A 23837-nucleotide genomic window follows, 5' to 3' on the forward strand; every position below is an offset into this window, starting at 1 on the left:
GTGGAGTTAATCTTGCTAATTATTGCCAATACCACTATGTTTTCTGTTTAAGACAAGCCACAAATTGGCTAACTAACAGAGAGGAGTCTACATCCTATTATAAAAAAGTCCTCCATTTCTCCATTCTTCTTGGAGTTTTTACCTTTTTCACAAAAACCATTAACATGTCATTGCCAATTTTGAAAAGAGTTTGTAGATTGCTTTCACCTCTCATAACAAATCATTTCTCATAAAAAAGACAAACTAGATTACACTCTTCCATTTGGGTCAATAAACATAGCAAAATAAATGGCCTGATTTAGATGTTGGTGGGTAGTTTCACCGTCACAATATTTCAGTTTACGGGATATCCATCACATTTGTGACAGAGTAACTCGTCCGCCAACATCTAAATCAGGCCCTAAGTTTATGTTTGGTATAATTGGAGACAAAAAAGTTTACTTGAAAAACTATTTTGATAGTTTAGTGTGGACATGTTCTAAACTTTTTTACGTTTTCGATTCTCCATCTGAAGGAACCATATGTGAGAATAACTTTTATCCACTCATTTTTTTCTTTTCCTAAAGCCACAATCATTTATAAAAATTTTATTTATGGTCACAATGTCAGGTTAAAATCAAAAATGAAACTAGCATTGGCAGACAAAATGTCAGCATCTCATGGCTTACTAAACTATGGGAGAATATTCGGCTTAATATTCACAAAACATCTACTACTGTAAGTATTACCCAAGCGGTATTCTTTATTTATAACAAATTGGTAATGACCCCTTCTTCTTTAAGATAAAAATTACTTATGTTGAACCGGAATGGTAGAAGAAAGCCCCAGACTGGGACTCGGGTCACAATATAACCTCCTTTCAATGGGGTGTCAGTGTGTGAGTAGTTGTGGGGCAGTTTTGGCCCTGTGAGTAGGTCCTAACAGATATCAGATAGCCCCCAAAAGAGCAAAAGTATAAAGACAGTCTTATCTGATTCAGGGCGGCACAGTCCTTAAGGTCTCTCTGTGGCGTGCTGCAGCAAGGTTATGTCACCCCCATCCGCCAGGTAGTCAGTTGTCTCCCCGGTAGCTCACCTTAAGTGTATGAGGAGTCTCTCTTTGCTAGCCTCTATTTCCTGGTTGTTGGGCTTTTGGGACCGGTGGTCGTGGATCATTGTGGTCCATTTCTCTCTTTCCAGAAATATCTCTGGTGCTTCCCCCCTGGCTCCCGGTTCTGCCTCCGGGGAGTAGGAAGGGGGGACACACTCAGGAAACCCTGGACCATCTCCATCAAACTGAAGGACCTGGACGTATCCTCCCACTGGGAAGGGTGTCTGAAGGGATGGCCCTACTGATACTTGAACCTAATGGACCTCCGAAAGTCTGTGACTGGTTTGTAGGACCTGTGTTTGGCCAGGGTGATCAGTGCCAGATTCTGGACCAGAGGTAGCATGGCATCATTGAAGGAGATCTGTCTCCGTCTCAGATCTTTGCAATAGGGGTCTACTTAACTGAAAAAGTGGACCCACATGAGGACATTTGGGGGAGGACCCCTATTGAGTGCCCCGAGGACACTCTACATGTTCTGCCGTGTTCTGTATGGATGAGCAGGTGTGCAGGCTTTTCCATTATTGCCTCGAAGAGGTCCTGAACATACATGGGGAGGTCAGCGGCCTGTACCTCCAGAGCAACCCTGTGGATACAGATGTTATTTCGGTGCGATCTGTTCTCCGATTGTTCACATTGGTTCGATAGTTTCAGGAGTTGTTGCTTAAGAATTCACATCTGTTGGAGTTTTTCGCAACTATCCACCTACTCACGGACTCCTGTCTCCACTTCCTCTACTCTATAGCTAGGTAGGATACGTCCCCGTGTACCTCTTGAAGATCACTGCATAGGTAATTTTTTAGAGTGATGGATCTCGTCCTTGAGGTCCTGGAAAGCAGCTAGGAGGAAGTCCTTTGTAACACCTGGATCGGACACCCCAGATTTGTGGCTGCTGTCATCGGTCAGGGACTCAACACGTTTAGATGAGTCCATCATAGGTTCTTGGAGGCCTACTGTAGAACAGTCTAAATGGAGCTCTCTTTTTTCCCTCTGCCCTCTATCATGGTTTGCCTGTAAAGTCCAAACAGTTAATACAGAGCCCAGTAGAGGGCATGTGTTACTGACTGCTTTGCTGGTGGGTGATGACTAGTCAACCTCAGGGCCCAGGATCAAGGCATGAATTGGTTGGCATCTGAGGGACCTGTCAGGGTGGACGTGTTGTTCCCAATTGAATGGGCAAGTCAATGTCACCAGGGTCGTCAGTCTGTACTAGTTCTGTGGTCCTGCTCCGAGCCTAGGGTCCCCCTACAAAGCAAGAGGAGGAACCACTGAGGTGTTGTGGTCAGCATATTAGTACAGTTTTTGCAAGCAAAAGGCCTGGGCCCCATTGTGGAGGTAGGGCTCACTAACTTAGAGCTGTGGGCCGGAGGGATAAAAGTTGCTCTGCTCCGTGAAGGTCAGAGGACGGGCAGTATGCTGCAGCAATAGGGGCTTTTGGGGCCCAGGTCTCATTGCGCTGGTCCCCAGTGGGCTATTGCAGAACTGGTGCCTGATTTACTAGGTGTGCCACCACGCTGTTTGAGGCCCCTCATCACCTACTTCTTTTTCGTGGCCGCTTCTCGCTATCATTGCTAAGAACGCTCGCTGAGGCAGTGGTGGCCTCCAAGTTCTTCTCTGTTCCCGCTGGCTGGTTTCTGACGGCACCCTGCACCAGCCACCACCCGTCTAGCACAGCCGCACTGAATAAGAGTGTGGATCAGGGAGGACTGATACACGGTCCCTGCTGCCAGGCGTCTCTCTGACAGGCAAATGACCTGCCTCCATTGAAGGGGCTGGTATAGATGACTGCTTTTTTCTGTCTTTTGTTGCAATTAAAGAAGATGTAATTGTAACTTTAGTGTCCAGTTGCTTCATTGTGTTTGATATTTTGCTTTTGTGGTTGGGTATTGCTGGCAGAGAGGTGTGTGTTTATTTTTTCATGAACTCGCGTGCACATGATTTCTGAGCTTTGAGTGATTTAAACAAGTTGTGCATTTGGCCACTTCCTTTCTAAGACTGACAAAATATACTCCTCAAAGTTTGCAAGTTTTTGTGATAGTTTGCTATAGGTTACATCTTGTACTGATTGGCTTTTGGGGTGGGGTACTTCAGTTACTGGTCTTCCCTAATATGAATATGTTCTTAGGTTTCGACCTGGCTGTAGCACCGCAGGTGCTACGCCCAGGGCGAAAGCTTTTGTTTACACTATGGGGGACTTGAACACTCCCCTTCTTCCATTGGCTAGCTCCATAAATGGAGGCTAGCCATTGGGAGACAGAGGCTGTCAATCACGCTTTCTGGTGAAAACGCGATTCGGGGCGTTTCCGTGTCTTTTTTTAAGTCACGCCCTCTCCTCTTCCCATTGGCTGGAATTTTACCTTCCAGCCAATGGGAAGGGGAGAGCACGAAAAACACGCCCCCGAATCTGCCGGCCTGGGACACCCCCGTGACGTCATTTCCCGGGCCGCGCTGTGATTGGCTGCCGGCCCGGGACCTGACTTGTTGCCGTCTGGAGCTTATCTGCGTTCCGAGAGGGGAAAAAACGACAACAGGAGGATTTGTAGTTGGCTAGGCTTGTTTATTTATTATTGGCTGTCAGCTGTATGTGAGCGCGTGTTTAACCTGTGACCCGCTGCCTCAAACTGTCGGGTCTAGAACGCCGCCTCGCGCCCTAGTCGTAAGCATGGTTGTGATAGTTGTCATCACGGAGCCACACCACTCCCGGCACCCACAGCTGCTCACCTCGCCTCTCCTCCTCCCCGGGCCGTGGCACTCCTCACCGCTCCTCCACACTCTGTCTCCTCTGCAGCTTGTTAGCTGCAATGGCTTGACTGGCAGAGCTGGCGAGGAATACCGAAATATGAGAGAGGGGCCACTGGAAAACAGTTCCCTGAAATCGCAGCTAAATCCCGAGGGGTCACAGGTAGGGTTATTCATTGGCACGTTGTTGCGCGATATTGAACTGGGACTGCTGACCAGAACAGCTTCTCCTTTTCCATATCGTGATGTCACCACAACACTTCCGGAGTACAACCGGAAGCAAGGGCTTGTGAAGCAGTGTAAAACCGTTCTTTGGCAGCTCAGGGGACCGTAGAGACCATATTTAGGACGACGTCACTCACAGAGATACTTCGGCGGCAAAGGGCTACGACGTTGCCAAACGTATGAAATAGTGTGCGGTTTTAATGTGACGTCACACAGTAACTCCTTGGCAAAGGGAACGAGTGGGCGGAGCGTGACGTAACGAAAAAGTACAGTTTCAGAAACCAATGGAAGGAGTCGGAAGGACTCGTGCGGGGCGGAGGCGTTGTGACGTCACGGGGAAGGGCTGCGAGGCCGGCAGGGCTGGGCTGGGAAATAACTGAGGCGGCCGGCCGGCCGCAGCCGCGAAGAAGAGGCGCTGGCTGTAGGGCTCCGACCGCCTGCCCAGATGCACCGCGCCGCAGCCGCTGCAGCCAGGTGGGGGACCGCCGCTGCCAGCATCGTCTGTAGGTCGCCGGCCCCCGGGCGTCTCCCCCACCACCTCGTCGGCTGCAGCCTGCGAAAATGCTGTTTTGGCACACGCAGCCTGAACACTACAATCAGCACCCGAGTGGCAGCTACCTGCGGTAAGTGCTGCCTGGGTGTGACCCCTCCTGAGCCCCAGCTTCCGCTACCAGTAGGTCGTACACTGTCCCTCCACGCTAGACATCGCCCTCAAAGTGAAGTGGCGTCCACTGGCACTCACCCTCAGTTTCAGTGACCCATGTCTCGACCCACATTATGTACAGTTCTCATGATACCCTCGCTGGCCAGTCTCCCCAACGCCCTCAGGGGTGCCTGTTAGCCCCCCCCCCCCCACCCCCCCACCGTTTACTTTCCACCCACTTCCTCAATCTGTATGTTCCCTTGATCCTCTCAGTTGCACGTGCACCCCCACAACGTGTAAAGCCATTGCCTGCTGTCTATACTGATCTGGAAATCTAGCCTTTCATAACACCCCCCCATTGAGCCTCTATCGCAGTGTGGTATTGTGTAACTCTGACCCATCTGCTTTCCCCATTTTAGATTGCCTTAATCACCCGTCCCTTGAGCAATCTCCCAATGCAGACCGAAGGGCACCTTAAGCCCCTCGACATGGACTTAATGACGCCAGCTTCCAGAGGCGAAACGCACAATGGTGTCCCCTCCCCCGAGTGATATGTGGGACCCTCAAGTCTTCCACATTAATTGGCCTGGGGCTGAATGGCCCGCCTGGAATAGTCGTTTTGTCCAAGACGGGTGGGGACTCTCTTGCGCCACAAGCTGGTCTGTGTTACTCCCGTCTGAGTCCTCACAATGACCTCTTACCTCCTTAGGTAAATATTGACACTGTGGATGTGCTCCGCACCCACCCCACGACCACACCCACGGTACCCTCTGTAGCATTTATGGTAGATAAGCCCCCTCCAGTCAAGCACGGGCCGACAGTGCACAGGCAACCCTCTGAGAAGCCAGTCTTCTGTGATCTAGCCTTGGTACAAAAAAACGCACTTTGCCCTCTTTTACCCAGGGTGCTTAATCCGACCCATTGCTCCCAAACTATTGTAATACCGGCAGTGCTTAAAGTGGGTATGGTCTGTCAAATGGTGATTAAGTACCCCTACGTCTTCACTTTGAAAGGGGGGCTACAACCACTCCCCGACACTTGTGCAACCTTTTATTGTAATTGTATTTGTATAGCGCTTACTATCCCTGACAAGGGGTTATCGAGTGAGTATGTGCAGGGGTGTAACACACAGGCTCATGCAGTGCTGGGGCTCCTCAACTACCCAGGGGACCCTCGTTCAGCCCCAAGACCACTGAAAATCTGTGAGATACGACAGACTAAGGAGGCCATCTTCACATTGTCAGGTGGGTCCCATCATTTAACGCCACTGATTTCATGCACTTCTACGATTCCATTTCAGCACTGAAACCCGATTATCAGTGACATGTTCCCTTTTGGATTTAGTGACGTTCCTGCAGAAGGAGAACGTAGTGTTTGTTGATCCTTTTTCTGAAAGTGTTCTTGATATGAAAATCTGTCTGTGTAAGGTTTGCTCCCCCCCCCCAGTTCTTACTGTGTGCCTTTCTCCATTTAATCAAGCTTTGTGTACTTGCTGTGTAACCAAAATACCCTTTCCCACGCGCACCCATTTCACATTGCTTGGATGCAATGGTACCTTTGTGCTGTGCAAGTATCAAGTCGTGATTATTGCAAATAACATTTCCCCACTTCTGAGACATAACCTGCACTTTCTGTGACGAGAGTACCAGCACAATATAAGGTCTGTATATGAGGCATTAAGGACAATTTAGGACAGATAAGGGAAAAAGCTGTTCAGGTGGAAGAGGGAAGCCAGGTAATGGAAGGGGATATGTGGAGGATTGAGAAAGGGCATGGTCACAGATAGCAAGGTGAAAACAGGATAGGTCCAATTGTTAGTAAGAGAAATACAAATTGGATTCGTTTGCTCCTGGTCCAGTAGGCTACACGGAGAGATGATGAGAGAATAACCTAAATAGCGAGACAAGTGATTTGTCTTAAGGCGCTGGTTAGTTCAGGTACGTCAAGAAGAAGGTTCATGGTTCTTTCCATGCTACATTTTATTGGTGTTCCAGTGTGATTGAATACTTTTCATCTGTCTCCCTCTTGGTCCACCTAATTAATCATACATATTTTAAGAAGGGTGATCGTGAAGAACCTCGCTGTTAAAGCCCATCTCCCATATTGAGTCCTCTGACTATTTTCTTGGCAGTTATTTTTTATAGGAATAGAACTTGGACAAATGAACACAATAGTCTTAGTTCTTGTATGTTCCTTGCCTGTTCTTCTATATTTCAAAACACCAACGATCTCATCCGCTGTCTACACATGAGGGATCCCGAGTGTGTGCGTGTGTGACTGCTCCAGTGTGTGTGTATGTGACTGCTCCAGTGTGTGTGTGTGTGTGTGTGTGTGTGTGACTGTTCCAGTGTGTGTGTGTATGTGACTGCTCCAGTGTGCATATGTGACTGCTCCAGAATGTGTGTGTGTGTTTGTGACTGCTCCAGTGTGTGTGTGTGTGTATGCGACTGCTCCAGTGTGTGTGTGTGTATGCGACTGCTCCAGTGTGTGTGTGTGTGTATGTGACTGCTCCAGTGTGTGTGTGTGTGTGACTGCTCCAGTGGGTGTGTGTATGTGACTGCTCTGGTTGTGTGTGTGTGTGGGGGGGCTCTGGGTGTGGGTGGGCTCTGGGTGTGGGGGGGCTCTGGGTGTGGGGGGGGCTCTGGGTGTGGGGGGGGCTCTGGGTGTGGCTGGCTCTGGGTGGGTGTGGCTGGCTCTGGGTGTGTGTGGCTGGCTCTGGGTGTATGTGGCTGGCTCTGGGTGTATGTGTGTGGCGCTCTGGGAGTGTGTGTGGGTGGTAGAAATTGCTGTCTGCTGAGCTCGTCCGTAGGGTACAATAGTTCTCACATTTGCGAGAGATTAAGCTATTGGCAATGTAAATGACAATGCCATTTATTTATCTGTTTTCAAAACCAACACATAAATACAAATTTTGTCATTTACAATGCCAATAGCTGTAACTTCTCCAAAGGCGAAACCGTTGCATTGTAAATGCTTGTTAATGTTGTAATTATGTTTGCATTTCTGCATTTTCATTTTTAGCCCTTAACGAACAGTTTATGTTGCTCTAGCTTTTGTGTTTACTCTAATCTAGTTTCCTCTTATGTAGTTCTGTATTTCAACGTGTCTCCATTTTTTTTAACTCTAACAAAGAAACAAACACAAGCCTGGATTTTTAGGACAATACACAGATACTTTTAAAACGTTGAAAAAGAAAATGGCTTTGTTTTGTATATTGTATTTTTAAACAATGACGCAAAGTTCTATTTGTAGGTATGCCAGTCTTATGTAATCAGATAATAGGTTAGCGACAGCTCTAGCTGTCTGATAGATTCATAACAATACATAAAATAATAAACAGAATACATAAATATAGAAGAACTTTCGGTCAGTACTGTTCACATGCCGGATCAGTCTAAGGAACAGCACAGAATGGGACAATGGGTCAATGGGCCACTAACTTTGGGGATCATTATGATGGCGGAAGGACCGCCACTGAGGCGTTGATGTCTACCAGCTCGGCGCACCGCGATTGACCTACCGCCATATTACGATGGCAGTGAGATTCAGACCACAACCGCAGCAGAGGCAAAGCCCACCCGCCACAGGCAATCGTTACGATTGCCCGGCGGAGCGTTCTGCATCCACAAAAGGGTGGCGGTGCCTAGCAAGCACCATCCGCCAAATTATGAGGAGGTCTCCAGCCAGCCTTCCCGCAGCGGTGCAACTGCTGTTGAAAGGCAGGCGGAGTTTGATTTGGGGGGCCCGTTGTGGGCCCCCCTTGTGTTGGGAGGAGGCGAGGGTGCTCTGGGGGAGGGGGGGGGGGGTACCCATGGTACCCACCAACATGTCACTGCACCAAGAGGCAGGCACAGTGTAGTGCAGTGAAATGCAAAATATGCTCTTTTTTACATCGCGGCGGTGCTGCTGTCAGCAGCCACTAGCGCAATGTTAAGGGTGTTCAACAGGACCGCCGCAGTGGTGCTCCCATTATATGCATGCATGGCGTACGGTCCCGCTTTACACCACTGTGGCGGACGGAGCCATCGTAATGAGCTCCTTTGTTCCCAGAATCATTCGCAATTATAATATATGTCATACCGTGTAGATTGCTGATATTTTGGTTTTGGGCAGAGGTGGCCAGGTCCATTTAGGTTATTAAAATCCAAATTATTACGGTGTTTGGGAGCAGGGAAGTAGTTCGTTGGGTGTCAGAGGCAGCTGTCGTTTTCCAAGCACTGAGGGCACACTTTGCCGTTGGTGTACCGAAACCTTTTCTTGGTTTGTTTCAGAAGCCTCTTCCCCCATTTCGCATCTTTTTATCTCATCTATTTGTTCCCGTGCCCTCGACTTGGTTGTGTCCTCTTCTGCTTGCCTCTCTCCCACCTGCTTAGCTTTTCATATAACCTTCCTCGTTGCACTCAAACCCCTTCCCCCCCACCCTACACAGCACCACCACCCCCTTCTATCAACCTGTTCTGCCCACTTCCATTCAGTTCTGGTGTCTACCTGCTTCTACTCCTGCATACTTCCATCCCACGTCCAGTATCTCCTTCTAGGCCAATCCCAGAGTCTGGTGTCCTCTCCTCTAGGCTACTGCATTTCCCTACAACGGATTTAGGGCTTGTAAATGATGTACTACCAGAATATTTATTTTATATTTCGTCTTGCACAAATATAGTATCCAAAATATCGTTTATCATAATATTGTGATTCGATTTACTACTCTCAATTCCACAAATACCTACCATGACGATATATTTAACTATTGCCAGTTTTTTTAAAGTCGTTGGATTAACACATACTTGTCAATGCACACAAAATGATTAGCATCTTAACTTAGAACTTTAGAAAAAATAAACTTGTGGGAATTTCAATCACTGATAATAATGGACAGCTCTTATTTTAAAAATGACTTCTTGAAAATTGTATAAAATCACGCTCGGTCACACTTGTGTATGTTTTTCCATTCATCCATTTAATTTAAGTCCTTGGTATAGACGTGTCACTCCACTGGTACCCAGCTTCAGATTTTAACAGTTTCTTAAAGCGCTATGCATCACCTCTTGTTCACTTCAGCACAACAATTATTATATGGGTTTCAGAATAAATTAAATAAAATAAATTGAAGGAAGGTTATACAGCAGCCTGGGGGTAGTGCATGTTACATTACAATTGTAAATCCCCAATGAAGACTCTCGGGCCTCATTTTAACACCTCCTGCTCAGAGAGGGACCACACTATTATTGATCAGAATGCAAAGACTTGGTCCCAGAGAGTGTGCAGTAAATATAATGTCCAAGCCTGACGCAAGTAAGGAACTGAATTGAAAACGACCAGGGGCTTGGAGCTCATGAGCCTTCACGTCTCTTTAATGGATAAATGGTTAGGAGTTGGTCTTATGGTATACGATCATTAAAGATAAAATGAGACCACCCAAAACACAATTACAGACAACATAAAGTTGAACTGCTTTCAATGTGAGACCCTCTACGTTGAAAAGCACGTTAAGTTTGCTTTGGCTGAAACAAGCGAATTTTAAGTTCAAGGTTAGTTTTTGGCTTTGGTTCGGGGCTATGCCAGGCTGCCCCGGGCAACCGAAGGGGCCACCTAAGAGGGAGGCCATCCTTAGTGCCACAGGATGGCCCAGACCCCTTTGAGCGGTCTAGTATGTGGACCAGGGGTCCCCAGTGATGTACTTCCGGCGGAGGAGGGGCTTTCCGCGGCTATATGGCCTGGTGTCGCGGGCCTGGCGCCCTCTTTGCCCCTCGATCGGCCACGCGGACAGGAACCTCTCCCCCTTGACCAGTCGGTAGTTGCTGCCTGTACGCTGTTTTTGGTTTGTAGCGTCGTCGCGTTCCCGGGACGAGTGGTGTTTTTCGCGGTGAGTTGTGTGGATGGCCCCTCGGACCTTTGGGTGTGAGTAGCACCGTGTCCTTATGGGGCGTGCAGGGCAAAGTGGACTGAGATTGTTTTTGTGTGCTGCACGGTGTTTGTTTTGGTCCCTGGATTGAGAAGATTTGCCGAGCGGCATGCTGGGTGTCTTTGTTTTGGGAGCCCGTGGGTGCCGGTCTGTGTCGGGCATTGGGCTGGGCCTGCATCCGGCGTGCGGTATACTGCGTATTGGACTGCCTGCGGGAGCTATGGGCGTCACTGAGCCTGCCTCAGGTTTTTGGGGACACGCGGGCCTGGGTTGGACAATTTGTTTTCCTGCCAATAGCTTACCTCGGACACAGGTCATGTGGCCGGTCAGAAGAAAGTTTTGGCTCCACGGTGGCGGTTATACATTGTTTGGTGATGGTTATCCTTCGGGCAGTGGAGGGTGGTCACGCTTCAGCAGTACGAGGCCTGATGATCTGTGCTTGCCAACACCTTGTCGGGGCATGTATGGGGGCCACCGGCGGACCTCCTGTCCAACCCTTACTCACGCCCCTCCCCCCTAGTTGCTCAGGTCCATAACCGCCCGAAGTACTAACGGGACGCCGTCACTCCTCCAGGATCCCACTGGGGATCTCACTGGGGATAATTGGCTCTCGCACCCTTCCTGTGCTCCTGTAGAGCATACCCTTCTGTACCTTCCAGCGTTGGATCGCCCTGTAACTCCGCCTGCAACACAAAATAAAATTGTGATAAATAATTCCCCCCCCCCGCTGCCCGCCAGCCGGGTTAGCGGTAGGGAGGGAAAACAGCGTACGGGCAGCAACGACCGTCAGGTTCAAGGGGGAGAGGTTCCTGTCCGCGTGGCCGATCGAGGGGCAAAGAGGGCGCCAGGCTATATAGCCGACGACAGCCCCTCCCCTGCCAGAGATACATCACTGGGGACCACTGGTCCCCACACTAGACCGTTCAAAGGTGTCTGGGCCATCCTGTGGCACTTAGGAAGGCCGCCCTCTTAGGTGGCCCCCTTCGGAGGCCCGGGGCAGCATGGCATAGTGCCAACATCAGCCCATACCCCAGACCGCTCACAACAACATTCCCAAATAACACCACACAATGTTTTTGTTGGAGAAAGTTGTTGCAGCTTTATTTGCATAAACATTATGCCAACATGTTGGGTTATCTTATGGGAGAGCCAGGGTCAGGCCGCCTCTCTCCACCTGCCCACCTGATGAGCCATTAACCCCCACTGGAATTTGTACAGAATGTGCTAGCGAATGAAAAGGAAAATCTTTGCTGCTTCCTTCATCACCCGATCAGTAGGCACTATCATTCGCATCGGGGTGTTACACCATTCACTTGTAATGCCTACACTCGGCCTGAGGAATCCAAATCTATTCCGAAGGACTGCGACATGCGCAGACTACGCCAAGAGACTGAATGAGCACTCAACTGATGTTTTATGCAGCACATTTGAATGTTGGAAACATGTAATCCAAGACTTCCCTCTTTACTAAAGTTCTAATTGTTTTGTGGTCTGTTAAGTTCTATGAGCATCTCAGTATGTTATCCTGCCTATGTAAAGTTTCATGAGATTAATGTAACAAAATGTTTATGGCAATGCTGCAGAATGAATAAATACTGAATAATAATATATATTTTCATGATCAATTATAATTATTATAGGAAAACTCGAATGTAGACTTCCACCAAGTCGTTGACACTGCAAAGGACTGATAGAGGGCTACATTCAAGTTTACATTTATTAATTATAATTGTCAAATGGCATAGGTTAATTTTAGGGTTCACATTCAGCCTAGTTAATGGTCAGAGTTAGGCATAACACTTAGACTGAGGGTTAAGGCTAGAATTATGGGTCAATTAAAACTGCCTTGGTAATCACGTGGGGCGCCTGTAACCGGAGTTACCAGTGCCAACAGAGTAATCTTCTTACTTAGGGAACATTCAAGCTCCCACTTGTGATCGTCATTTAGCCAACAGCCACCTTGGTTTGATAACTCTGGGACAGTGGGAGGGAATTAACGTGGCTGAAATAGGGTCACTCCTACTGAGGCTGGATGTAACCTTAAGATTAGCATGGAATTTACATCCAGGGTTCAGGGTTAACATCACGCTTTGGGACAGCTCATATTGCTAGGATTACACTTGATGAAGCCCTAGGCTTCAGTTAGGGTTTAAGGTGAATGGTAGGCTTAGGTTTAACGATTGTTCATTATTTTTCCAATTTTACACATTTCAGGATTACAGCTATACCCACTGTAATTATGTTTTTAGATTTTTTAAACTTTTGCATAATAATAAAATGTGATTTACAACCATTTTAGGCTATCTTCAGAAGGCATTGCTTTTTAGCAGTAATAGGAACAGAAAGACAAATTCCAACCTCTTTTTACTATACTGCAAATATTTCTGAAATAAAATAACATGGAAATACATTGATAACATCGCAACTGAAAATATGTTGGTAAGAAACAAGCAAGTGTTTCAAAACAAAAATCTAACATGCGTTTTGCAGAGGAACATTTTTGTAGGCTTAACAACGTCAATATTTCAAAATTCTAGCTTAGGCTAATTTCTCTGGACATTTTTGGCATTTGATATGTGCGTGTATACATAAATCTTTACTAAACGTAACATTAATATCATTTAATATATTTATTTTTTATAATATTGTCCTCTTAAGCACAGCCCAAAAAAGGGTTTGGTAAGGCCTTCTTGTCGTTTAATAAACGTGTATCTTCATTTTCTTCTTCACTGATGATCTTGATCTATGGTACTTCAGGAAGTTATAACCTCATGACTTACTATGGGCTTGTTTTATGCATTTAATTTGAGTGTGTCCATGAAGATGACAATAGCATAATTCCTGGTAATGAAAATGTATGTGTATTTATTCTGTTATCAATCAAATAATAAAACAGAACAGTTCATTTTAAGAAAGAGTACTACACCGTAAAGTGTATGTTGTTGTCAGTGTCCGTGTGTCCTCAGTACTTCGCCCTAGCAAACAAGATCGTTTTATTAATGGCTTGAAAACAGAACGCATACCAGGAAGTACGCTCTCTTCATCTTCACGCACACACACAAAATAAACGCATAAAAGCCCTGCGGAAGGAATGCAGTTATGCCCACCTGATGGCACATGTTGGCTACATCAGGATTATCCATGAAGAAGAAAATAAAGAAGAATTGTGTTTAATGAATGACAAGATGGACTTCCAGACCCTTTTTCTTGGTGTGCTTGCAAAGTAAATTTTGAATGGCCTGGTATCTTACACAACTTAAAGAGGTGTGGAAGCTCTTTTGCCATGCTAAGCAACCTATATGAATAACGTAAAGACTCTATTCATGAATAACTCTGTTCAGAAATAAGTACTATTTAAAGAAAGTGTGCGCCAATGCAATTCTTTCTACCATTTTTCTTGTTGAATATATTTTTATACCAACAAAAATTAACCTCATCGATGCTGCAGATATTCTTCTCCGGTGCTGGGCCATAATAGAACTGGGTGTGGTCATGACGAGCTCAGCTCGTCATGAGTACACGAGCACCGTGCCTCATGACGAGCTGAGCTTGTCATGAGCATCGAAGGGGATAAGATTTACATTAGCTTTACATAATTCCTAACACTTGGGTAAAGCTAAATGACACAGAAGGTTTTTGCACAACAAATATTAGAAAGATGAAACAATATACTTTATCTGGTTAAGTAAGATAATTACAAAAATCAGAGAGGCTTATTTCGATGTCAGTGGGACCGCCACCGAAAAGCCGTCAGTGGCAGTCTCCCCGACAGGCAGCCCTTCGTTCTGACCTCCGGGTTCCAATACAGGCAGTCGGACCACAAGCTGTCGAAGGGAAGACCGCTACCACTGCCAGGATCTCAAATTCTGGTGGGGAGGCAGTAGGAATTATTAGTCCCGACAAGAGATGGTGCTGAGGAAGGCACCGCTGTAGGGTTTACGATGTACCTTTCTGACAGCCTTTTTATGGCGGTCCGACTGCAATTAAAAAGCTGTTGGAAACAGACTTTGGGTGCCCCAAACAGGACCCCGTCTTTACTGGGCCACTGAAAAGTGGTCCTATGGGCACATGTAGTGCCCCCACAAGCATCCATGCACCATGATTCATGCACCAAATGGTGCATGGATGTTCAAAAGTGTTATGTTTACACTGCAGCTTGTGCAGCTGCCCTTTTCCTGGGCTGCAACATAAGCTGCCGTGTAAACATAGAGCTTCCCGACAGCCAGCACAGCAGTCCAAACCAAATTCATAAGTCCAACCACTGACATAGTAATAAGCCCTCAGAGTATACTTAGGCACCAAATATCTTCCCAAACAGGATATGTAAGTAAAAATCAAAAGTATTGAAGAATGAATTCCCACATTGTCATGCAAATCATAAATGTTAGGAGATATGTTATATAATATCATGTAACATCACTAGAATTTTTTTTAAATCTAATAATTTTATAAACATAAATTATAAGTAAAATACAAAAAATATATTATAGCTAACATACATACAATTAAAGCAAACCAGGAGAAACTACTTAGCAAAATAGAAACTTTTTCTAAAAACTAAACTGTACTGACTGCAAATTTTCAAACCAAATGAAGTAAAGCACAAAAAAATAGCACAATAGATAGACAAATATCAAAGCAAGAGCCACATTGAAAGGCCCTAGAGGATCGCATAGGGAGTTACACAAAGAGTGGCGCAGTATAGCATTAAGCTCTCGTCTTGAGTGAAATGAGGCCAAAATATTGGTTTTATCAATGACTAAAGACATGGATATAACAATTACTCAAGACACACAATCTTTCTATCTCTGGTAATTGATGTTTCGGCATGTCACTGATATCTGTTAGCCTTACTTGGCGCCCAGCCAAAGCTTTTTTGACTCAGTACTTCAAAGGAAAACTATGGAGTCACTAATCTAATTGATCGCACCACAGCACGGTATGTAACTATTTGGTCCATAAAATGAAACACAGTATAACTTTCTCTATAGCTCAAGAGACGCAACAAACAAAATGGCGTTAAACAAGATTATTGAAGTTTTCAGTGAATACTTCGATAGGCAATATTAGATGAAGTTTGTGATGAAAAGTATGCAAAGGCATGCGGCGAAACAACCTAATCAAACTGCAGTGGATCAGCTACTCATTTGTTTAAGCTGGGAGCAGACACTTGTGTGCAGACATTCAATAAATTGTGGATTGCAGCAGAGCAGCAGAAGTATCAATGTAACTGCATCTAGCAATACTCAATGACTATGCTGTCAAGGAAGCACCCCTATAACATGTACGACTACGGACGACTGTATACTCAAACATTATCACTAAAAGGTCTCACTCTACTGACTATTATCTTATGCGTACTCGAATTGATGAATCTAAATTAATAAAACCGATCAATAAACTGTAAACAAATGTGGGATCACACTGCTTCACCTCCCAGCAGATTTGCAGATGGTGAATGCAGCTCGCCAAGTGTGTGTACTTGCTAAGTTTCTCGAGTGTTTCACCGGGTAGGTGCAGATTGGTGCTGGCCATCTCTATACACGTGTTTCTGGATCTTTATTCATCAACGGTAGAGATTAGGCATTTCAAGTATTGGAGGTTGCTGAGCAGGCAGCCAAAATATTCTCGGTTCACAGTACCTCTCAAGGTGCGCAGGTGCCTCTTCAGAAGCTCGTCATCTCGAATGGCTCGAGGGAGCCTTTTAAACAGGAAACAAATGTGGGATCACACTGCTTCACTTCCCAGCAGGTTCGCCCCTAGGTATTATGGTGAATGCAGCTCGCCAAGTGTGTGTACTTGCTAAGTTTCTCGAGTGTTTCACCAGGTAGGTGCAGATTGGTGCTGGCCATCTCTATACACGTGTTTCTGGATTTGTATCCGTCGTCAATAGAGATTAGGCATTTCAAATATTGGGGATTGCTGAGCAGGCTGCCAACATATTCTCGGTTTACAGAACCTCTCAAGGCGCACAGGTGCCTCTCCACAAGCTCGTCAACAATAAACGGTTACCAACTTACCAACCTCTAAGATGCTATGATTTGGAGAAAGATCTCAAGACCGCACTCTCGCATTTGCACCCCCATCCACTGGTGCTACCAAAACACTTATACAGACATACATCCAACATACTTTAGAACAGTTTGAAAACATAACCATTGTTACATTTAGAAGCGTGTTCTAACAAAGGGTACCAACTGCAGATGACAACCTCCAATGGCACCAAAACAACACAAAGGGTGCAATAACTTGCAAACACTAGTGTGTATTCAAAACCAGTAACATAACAGATATTCATTAGATGAAATCATTTAACAGTATAGGAAGTAAGAATTCATCACATCACATGCTACTAAAGAATCAGATACTTTGGACCAAACAGAAATCACTTCGATGGTGTGTTAAGAAGTCCACTTTACAAGCAGAGGGCATGCAAATACAATTTGCTTAAAGGTTTAATAACCAGCAGAAACAAATCCTGTTGCTTCTTACCAGTTTTTTTTACAAACTGCTGTTACCTACCAACATTTGACGTTTTTCAAATTGATATTTAAATATGATTTACTAACCTTCAAGTCATTTACTTCAATTAAATATTTTTCATGACACTTCTTTCGCTTAAATATTCTACATTATTTTAGGAAACTACTTTCACCTCAACGGCTTGTAACTCCATGATTTCAGCTTTTGACAAGCTCTAGATTTCTACTTGACCAGTTTTATTTTCTGAAAAAAACAAAATGCTAACGCTCTAAAAAACACAGCTGGTCTGATTTATTTGAACAAGCAATCCACATTAGTACAATATATTTTATAAACCAATTAACAGATTTAGGGCCAGATGGAGATAGCCATATAGCGACCGCAAACACCGAAATTCGCTGAATTTCAGCCTTTGCGATCGCAATTTGGCTTTGAGCAATGTATGTAAGATTAAACCTACTCAAGGAATCGCAAAACTTGTGATTCCTTATTTTGCTATTGCATTTAAGGAATCGCAAATTGAGATTCCTTAAATGCAATGCAAGTAGCACAAAAGAAAGTGCACTTTAGCCTTAAGGAATCGCTTATTACCACCAACTTCAAGTTGGTGGTAATTATGTATTTACTTTAAAAAAGCACTTTTTTAAAAGTGCCATGTGGGGCACAATCATGCCCTTAGGGCATGTATGTGCGCCACATGTGCACACATGCACATTTCAGGGGTGCAACAGGGTGTCCTTTTGGAACCCTTGCATCCTTGAAATTGCGCCCGGAATTTGCGAGTGCCTCTTGGTTACTCGCAAATTGCGGGCACAAAGCCTATCTATAGGAATGAATGGGATGGTATTCCTTGATTGTGAATCTCAATTTGCGATTCGCAATCAAGAAATATGAAGGAATTGCAAATATGTTTGCGATTCCTATCTACATTCAATTTTGCGAGTCCTTAATAGCGATTCAGTAAAAATCGCTATTAAGGACTCACAAAATTGAATTTACCTACATCTGGCCCATAACGTTTTGGAACAAAATCTTCATTTTAAGTTCTCTTAGTAAACTATGCTTCTCGTGATCACAAATATATTTGCAATTGTAAATAATAATACATGTAAAGAATTAACTAGCTGCATGCAACCTTCAGTTTCTCAACGTTAAGCCATCAAACGTTAACATTAGATCAATGGGTGAGATGGTGAGGACAGTTATGGGTATCTAGTGCAAAACACTGACCATAAGAGATTTTAAATGAGAAAGAGGAAGAAAATACATGAATAATCCAAATTCTAGGTCTCAAAATAAGGACTGTCTCTAGACTACAGAGCTTCAGTATATCTATCTTCTCAACAGCTACATGACGTTTTAATATGGTTGACTTATCATTGATGAATTTTATTTGTTAGAAAAAACTGTTTTAGCGTATAGGCCCAGGATGCTTACCATGCATCTGCATCTATATTACTGAAACATACAGATTTAAAAAAGAAGAAAACAGACACTGCATTCTTACAACTATATTTGATACAAACCAGAACCTTGGATAGCCTGTGCTCTGAATCTATACCAGAACGTCCATCTTTTTTAGTCCACACTGTGCTTTATCTAGGCTTCGTCTGTTTTGTCTAGAGATCACAAGGAGTTCTTATACTAATGCTTCTCTGTTTTGACTACTGCAATGCTATATATTGATTGTCTGACATAGCAGCTATACCTCCTGTGCAGCTGCCTTTTACATCTTAAAAAAACTAGACCTCGGAGTAAAAACTGCCATTCTTCATTAGGTAATGTATTTTTAGGGGCCACTGTTGTCACTATAAGGCACCATCATCAGTAATATGCTTATTACCAGGAAATACTTCTGTTTGTTATTGTTAGTGTGTGGGAAATTTGGAAGGCTTTACAAGCCATTGTTCCTCATTTGAACATGATGCTCATTTATTAGAAGGCAATGTCACTCATAAGGAGAAATCTCCTCACTGAGGGACACTGTCACTCACCAGGGGATATAAACCTGTATTGGAATTACCGGTTATCAATATATATTTGCATCGCCACGTGGGAGAAACTTCACAGTTTAAAACAAACATCTTCCACACCATGAAGTTTAAGATATTGGTTGATTACTAGTTATGAGTTGCGTTTAGGAAATAAAGTAGACTGTTTTTTTTAACTCACCAGTGAGTAGTAAAAGTTTGTATTGGGCATAAGTGATTAGAGGCAGAAGGCACGGCTTCGTATGGGAGGCAGTTGGTAAGCCCGCATATTTAAAATATACAACAAAAGAGACCATGGGTTGGCAGAGATGGCGACAACACGTGTAGCTGAACACGAATGAGTAGAAAAGAGTCAGCAGCACTGAAGTGGGGACAGGCAGGTGAGGTGGGCACACGCGGCACTGGTGAGGTGAGACTGGCAGGCAGACAGTACAATCAGGGTACACTGGCAGGTGGGCTCAGAGAGGAAACGCAGGTAGGAAGGTGGAAGGCAAGGACTGACAACAAACGTAACAGTAAACGGCTCGTTCAGACGAAGACGCACGTGGGTCTTACCTGGTAGTGCGCGGCAGGGCCCGGCATGGGGCGATACCCTCCACCTGCCCCGAGGGGGCTCCGCATCGCCCCCGGAGAGGGACCCTGGGACTGCGGAACTCCCTGCAGCAGCGCGGAGGCCAGGGGGCTGCCGGGCGGGGGTTGAGGGAAACCCCCTACTACTCCTCGCGCCGCGCACATCGGTGAACTGCCGTTACTGCCCGGTGCCCGGTTCTATCTGGGAAGTGCCGCTCTGGAGGTGAGAGCCCGGCAGAGGCTCTCTTTCTCGCGGGACTCCGTCGCTGCGCCCCTCCTCGGGAGAGTGACGGGCTTCAGAGTCGCGCCGCTCAGTCAGGGGTGCAGGACACTCCCGAGGGCACAAGCCCAGCTCCGGCTGTGTCGAGCCCTTGACCCCGGCCGTGAGGCTCTCCCCACTGCTGAGCTCCGCGCACTCGGCCGTGTCTGTGTGTGAGGGGAGGCGGGAGGTGTTTATTTAATAGGAAGTTATTTTGAAAGTTGGTGCTGCGCCTGGTGTCATCTTCAAACCAGGAAGCTGCTTCAACAACACTGTGCCCTCCCCTCAGCCCTCCTCCTGGAAACCTCGTGCTCGCTGCTGCAGTATACTCCGTACTACAGGACACCTGTGCACCTCCATACCACTTCAAACCTGTGTCGTGCACAACACACCAAAACTTTGAACCGCAGCTCGTCTCTGTATATCAAAGCTCACCGCATGTATATAACACCGCCAATCGGACTATCGAAGGGCACCCCTTTTGCAGTATGTTACAGATTTCAACACATAGCTCCTCGCTACCGAGGCACGCCCTTGTACCTTGGCGCCCCGCCTCCAGTTCACGTTTCCACCATGAAACAAGCATTTACAATGCAATGGTTTCGCCTTTGGAAAAGTTAGAGCTATTGGCATTGTAAATGACAAAATTTGTATTTATGTGTTGGTTTTGAAAACAGATAAATAAATGCCATTGTCATTTACATTGCCATTAGCTTAATCTCTGCAGTCACTCTGCACTCCCTAGCACACCCTAGCCCTCCCTAGTCACTCTGCACTCCCTAGCACACCCTAGCCCTCCCTAGTCACTCGGCACTCCCTAGTCACTCTGCACTCCCTTGCACTCTGCACTCGTTTGCACTCTGCACTCCCTTGCACTCTGCACTCGCTTGCACTCTGCACTCTATTGCACTCCCTAGCAGTCCCTAGTCACTCTGCACTCATTAGCACTCCCTAGTCACTCTGCACTCATTAGCACTCCCTAGTCACTCTGCACTGCCTAGCACTCCCTAGTCACTCTGCACTGCCTAGCACTCCCTAGCATTCTGCAGTCACTCTGCACTCCCTAGCATTCTGCAGTCACTCTGCAATCCCTAGCACTCCCTAGCAGTCACTCTGCAGTCCCTAACACCCCCTAGCACTCTGCAGTCACTCTGCAGTCCCTAGCAATCCCTAGTCACTCTGCACTCCCTAGTCACTCTGCACTCCCTAGTCACTCTGCACTCCCTAGTCACTCTGCACTCCCTAGTCACTCTGCACTCCCTAGTCACTCTGCACTCCCTAGCACTCCCTTGCACTCCCCTGCACTCCCTAGCACTCCCTTGCACTCCCTAATCACTCTGCACTCCTTAGCACTCCCAAGCCACTCTGCACTTCCTAGCACTACCTAGCACTCTGCACTCCCTAGCACTCTGCACTCCCTAGCACTACCTAGCACTCTGCAGTCACTCTGCACTCCCTAGCACTCTGCAGTCACTCTGCACTCCCTAGCACTCCCTAGCACTCTGCAGTCACTCTGCACTCCCTAGCACTCTGCAGTCACTCTGCACTCCCTAGCACTCTGCAGTCACTACTCTGTACACTCACTTTGTACTCTGCACTCACTAGTCTGCACACTCACTACTCTGCACTCACTACTCTGCACACTCACTCTACACACTCACTCTTCACTCTGCCTTGCATTGCCTTGTGCAACGTACAGACAACGCAACACCTTTTATAAATCCGGGCCTCGGTATTAAATTTTACACAGAAATCAACTCAGCAAACACGTTCTGCAAAGTCTGCCTTCCATCCAACATAAACAGCTCCATGCCGACTGCAGCCCCACCGCATGCAAATTAAAAGGTCCACTGGATTGTGGAATAAGTGATTGACTCTGGACAGGTCACCGAGGCAAAGGAACTCAGCCACGCTGTCTTGTGACCAGAACAACACCGGGGATGCAAAATCAGCATTGCAATACTTCCGCGAAAAGAAAGCCGTTCAATTCCTGCCCGATTTTAGGAAGGTGCCCGATTTTATACCATATCCCTTTTCCCTGATGAGGCGGATATGTAATCCCTCTTTAATTTTGGCAAAAGCTGTGAATCTCCAGAAATAAACTACAAAAGAATTTACTGGACCTCAAGGACGAGAATTATTTATGAGTGCATGTTTTAACGAATGGTGGAAATACTTGTACATTGTAACGACCTTCAATTCAAAATGTGAGCCACGTCATAGCACCAATCGTAGTCCTGCCCATTCACTTCGCACTTTCACGACTAGTATTCAGCCATGAGACACAAAGCTCTGTAACTACACCTGGTCCCCAGCAGGAGGAGCTATATACTTAGGCTGCAACTTAAAACCATTCAAGTCCACTGGTGTGAAGCGCTATAAAATGCAAACCCAGTGCAAATGCAAGCGAATTTGCGGGGTGCTCCGAGAAGCAGAGCATTGATGAAGACTTGTGACACCTCCCAGTGCGGGCATGAAATGCAGCGCTACCCCCGCAGCGGGAGGCGAAACTCCCCAACTCGATTTATAGGGGGACAGACTTCGCCTTGCTCCCTCTTTTCAAGTTACCGCCATCATGCTCCTAGTGCCAGCGCTGCCTTCTAGCCGCTAGAGTTACCATTATAGTATGGGCTGTGTGAGTAATAACCGGGCCAGTGCTTAATTTGTAAAAAAGAAAAGAATGAATGCCAGGACCCTGAGTTTGGAAGCCCTCGGCAGTCGCTAGCCAAGGTCGGGTCCTGAACACCAAGGCGCTATAGTCCTGAGTCCCACTGGTGCCTCCATCATCCTCCTCCAGACACTCACTCCCTGCATCTCACTCTTGCAGCTTCCTGTACATCCCTGCCTTCGGGTTTTCATTTCTTTTTCTCCTTTCGGTGTTTCTTCTCTTGCATCAACGTTTGAGGAAAAATAAAAGCTGGTCCCTGAAAATAAGTGCAGATGACCCACCGGCTCAAATGAGACAGGGTTCTGCTTAAGTGTGACGCCATGTGATGGGTGCAGAAAGCACTTGGGGGAAATGAGGGCGGGGAGGGGGGGGGGGGGTTAGCACTCGTCTTTCACACACAGCTAGTCACATTACGTCAAACTTCCGCAGAGCCCTTCCTTCATTTGAACCGGTGACTCCTCTACACTTATTTTGTCTAAAGTTAAAACGGCCCATCGATGCATTGACCGTGCTAGCTTCCAGCATCTGAGCGCCCCTCACACCACACACCCTAACATTGACAAACTCACAGGCGTTAAACTTTTAAAGAGATGTTCTTCGAGTCACTCGATGTGTTATAAATACATAGGTTAGAACTCTCATCCCATGACCACTTGTAGCAGCTTAGTGAACAAGCATTGATAAATGCACTAGGGTTCGCCGCCCAATTATGATTAATACGTTTTTTTTTGTTACGTAGGGTGAGCTAAAATCAAATGCATCCGACAACGTTTATTAACCACATCGTAACCCTTTAAAAATGTAACGTAAGCTTTTTTGTGAAATTGCGATTTGGAGGGTGGAAAGGATGCGTCCACTGATATTTTAGGAATAGAAATAGAATTCTGTTTGGAGATTATGTTAAGTAGTAAAAACAGCCGAAAGATACTTTCCTGCATACGTTTGACGGTCAAAGTGAAAACAAAGCGTTGTTACAAGTGGGAGCAGATCTGATCATATGCTATGAAAGTTACGAAATTCGTCACGCTGAATTGAGTGAAAATAGCTCTACATTAACATGTTAAACTGACACCAGTGCGAAAATACTGCAGAACAGTTTTAAATTAAGGCGCTATGTGCTTTAAAAACAAGGGGTAGTAGAAAGAGGGAGGAGAGAGTTAAGGTGGAGAGAGAAAAGCGTGGCCGAAGTGCACAGCGCGGTGCACGTGCAGGAGGGATAGCGAAATCACGCCACCATATGCGCGCCTGTGCACACAGCTCTTGACCTAACA

General features: G+C 46.0%; 1 protein-coding gene across 1 annotated transcript in view; it reads right to left on the reverse strand.

Annotated features, from left to right (window-relative positions):
• SMARCD2 (SWI/SNF related BAF chromatin remodeling complex subunit D2) overlaps positions 1–20212 on the reverse strand; it is an 805600-nt gene extending 785388 nt beyond the window's left edge. The window contains exon 1 of the mRNA XM_086923795.1: positions 19625–20212. Within this exon, the coding sequence (XP_086779921.1) occupies positions 19625–19804 (180 nt within the window). The 5' untranslated portion in view covers positions 19805–20212. The remainder of the gene's footprint in view (positions 1–19624) is intronic.
• Positions 20213–23837: the final 3625 nt, after the last annotated feature.

The sequence above is a fragment of the Lissotriton vulgaris genome, chromosome 5 (assembly GCF_964263255.1).
Source record: "Lissotriton vulgaris chromosome 5, aLisVul1.2, whole genome shotgun sequence".
Taxonomy (NCBI): Eukaryota; Metazoa; Chordata; class Amphibia; order Caudata; family Salamandridae; genus Lissotriton; species Lissotriton vulgaris.